Genomic DNA, 3,209 nt, shown 5'->3' on the forward strand with positions numbered 1-3,209 from the left:
AACAAGTGATTGTTTTCTAATCTCCCTCCAGAAGTGAGTGCTTTTATGTCAATGTTTTTCATGAATAATCCGAGTCAAAATGAAGGTACAGTTTGCTTTAACTGTCTTTCAAGACACCCAAGGAGGGTACTGTACACACAATTATACACACTAAATAGTATTCATAGTGCACAGAACGATGTGACTTTACAGAGGTGGAAACAGAAATGGAGGTGTTGTAAGTGGCTGTACAGACGGAAGGGGAAAATCCGCTGTGGCATACTAGAGCATTCGCTACACCTCAAACACTCATACCTACTCCACAGCAGCCCCCAAAACCCCTTCGGTTAACAGAGAGACAGCGTTAGCTTTCTCTCTTCCCACATGTAGTAACCTATCTAACATCAACCGCCACTGTTAGTGTACACCACGCGCTAACCGGTTGCTCCACCGGAGCTCCAGACATGTTTTACGGTGTACACCGATACAGTTGAAACAACTCCACACATTGAAAGTGATAATTCTAGAATGAGTCTCATTCTCAGCGTCTGGTTCTGACTCCACGGTTGAAAGACAGAGGTCACTAGATGGCCATGCTAAACTGTCACGTTCTGTCTTTGTTTTAGTATGGTCAGGGCGTGAGTTGGGTGGGTGGTCTATGTTCGTTTTTCTATGATTTGCTATTTCTGTGTTTGGCCTGGTATGGTTCTCAATCAGAGGCAGCTGTCAATCGTTGTCCCTGATTGAGAACCATATTTAAGGAGCCTGTTTTCTATTGTGTTTCGTGGGTGATTGTTTTCTGTTGTGTGTCTGCACCAGCCAGAACTGTTTTCGGTTGTTTCTCTTTGGTATTTTTGTTGTTTCCGTGTTCATTTGAATAAATATGGACACATAACACGCTGCAAATTGGTCCGATCTCTCTTACTCCTCATCAGAGGAAGACGACGAAAATTACATAAACTGGATAATAGTGTCAATATGGTCAGATTTGATGAGTAGGTACTAGGTAGAGCTTGTTCTTTATCAAATAGGGTAAGAGGTCAAATTCAGGGTAAGGTTATAGTTCAGGTTTGGGGTTAATAGCATTTGTGTAACATTTGTGTCTATCCATCTGTCCTTTCTAGCATGGCCTGATGTGACGATCATGGAACTTATGGGTCATATAGGTCATTAGTTGTGGAACAAAGTGACTAATAACCACAGCTAGAGGTCAGCAGAAAACGTCACCTTTAACATCAATACCTGCTTTTCTTAACTTACCCCTCTTAATCATTGGAATGCGTTGCTTTTATGTAACTTTTTTCACTTATAGTATTGTAAAGTGCTGCTTATCCATTGCTAATGTCTAGCGCGCACCAGGGGGATGCATGGCAGCCATTTTGCACCAGAACCCTCCCCACATGTTGGCTATCACATTGGATGACAGAGGACAACAAATCGGCCATTTAAAACTAGTATTTTATTAAGAAACATTATACATTGTTTCGGCATACTGGCAAATAGCCAGCAAGGTAACACACAATCACAATCATCAAATTCACCGTGGAAGTAAATTCGATTGAATCATTCATAAATATATAAAGATATTCATTAAAGTGACATAAATGTTATAATAGCTACATATTGAAAATATTCAAACATTCAAAGTCAATAGTCGGCTGTACTAGGAACTGGAAGATTCTATGTCCTTCTACGTCTTGTGGTGAGTTGTTGACCATTGAGAAGCAATTTTGGGGTGGCGAGCTGAAAATGTTGTTTTGTGAGGGTTGTTGTTGGCTGGTTGTGCGATAGTGGTGGTTGTAGTAGAAGTAGTAGTTGAGGTGATGTGCTGTTTTTGCAGTGTGTGAGACTTGTTCTTCTCGTTCAGGTACTGCATGGTTCTCTGTGCCCAGGGGTTGGAAGTGTCAGAGCAGATTCGTAGGCCTTTCACTGTGACAAACCTGGGGAAAGAACAGTTTTTTTTAAAACTATTAGACCAGTCACAATACGCGCTCAAAACAGTCATGCTTTCTATGAACCAACTGTCTATCTGGGTATAATGCATTATGAATGCATTCATATACTGCATTCACAACAGCTGAAATAAGTAAGGGATAATCAATGGAAAATGAACAATGTGAAAAGTGTGTTCCACGACCCGCTAGCGGAGTGAAACTAACCTTCCACAGTTGCATTATTTTCCAGAGAGAACGCATAGAGCCCCGAGTTGATTATGCCTTTTATACCATGGCTATAATTTAACACATTTGCCGCTAGAGATGTGTTCATTTGCAGGTAAAAATGTGTTCAACATCCACTGACGTAGCAAGTTTACTCGATAGCTACTGTAGTTGCCTTGGTCGTCAAACAAACAGACTTGCTAGTTTAGCTAACCACACCATCAGTCCTAGCTTGCTATTCTTAATATCGAATTCAACAATGCCAATGATGTTATGAGCACTTACATCACTGCCTTTATGTTACACATGGCTGTGTCCTGTAGGTAGTAGGAATCGATCAGGTTGCGGCGCACCATAGTGCCTTTAATCTTCAAACAGCAGGAGATTACTGATCCACCGGCTACAAGAGAGAGAAGAGTTGTATTATCATGTTCATCATCACCATCATCCATGTCCACTGTACTTATAAAGCATGACGTCATTTTCTTCCCCTTGAATTTCCATCGTCATCAATTTGCTTCCTATGCTAAGAACAAACATCTTGAGTGGAATCTAACACTATCTAACCAAATGCATGATCACAGAACACACACACACCTTGAGCCGAAGTGGTGGACATCAGTAGAGCGGTGGTGAAGAGAAGCGGGAGAGCGAGGAGGGCCTTCATTCTGCCTGTATCACTGACTCGGAGTCTGCAGTCAGATGTGTCACGCTCACCAGAACTGTAGCTCTTATTAAGCCCACCAACCTCATACGCAGAGACACAACATACCCATATGTATGCAAATACTTTTCCTACACTCAGAGAGCATCACAGACGGGTTTCCTCCCACAAGAACCCCCTAACCATGAGGACTGACTCCCCCGCTATCACTTTCTCATCACTGGTGACTTAGCGGGTTTCCATAGCGGTGGTGAGTGACACTACTCTAGCCATAGATTTCTAGTTCTGACTGTAGTACTGAGAGGCTGGTTTAATGCATGTCTATGTGGACACAGAGGGAAGCGCTGTGTTTTGGTTAAGAAATGGCATGATAACATGCCCGACTGACTGGTCTCTCAGTATTAGTG

General features: G+C 42.2%; 1 protein-coding gene across 1 annotated transcript; it reads right to left on the bottom strand.

Moving 5' to 3' along the window:
- Positions 1-1,418: 1,418 nt before the first annotated feature.
- On the bottom strand, positions 1,419-3,209 carry LOC109872015 (eotaxin). Its single transcript, XM_020463088.2, has 3 exons — positions 2,736-3,209; positions 2,424-2,538; positions 1,419-1,919 (listed from the first exon to the last, which is right to left on the bottom strand). The coding sequence occupies exons 1-3, from the start codon at positions 2,803-2,805 to the stop codon at positions 1,670-1,672; spliced, it is 435 nt and encodes a 144-aa protein (XP_020318677.1). The 5' UTR covers positions 2,806-3,209; the 3' UTR covers positions 1,419-1,669.

This window comes from Oncorhynchus kisutch, linkage group LG27, assembly GCF_002021735.2.
Source record: "Oncorhynchus kisutch isolate 150728-3 linkage group LG27, Okis_V2, whole genome shotgun sequence".
Lineage (NCBI taxonomy): Eukaryota > Metazoa > Chordata > Actinopteri > Salmoniformes > Salmonidae > Oncorhynchus > Oncorhynchus kisutch.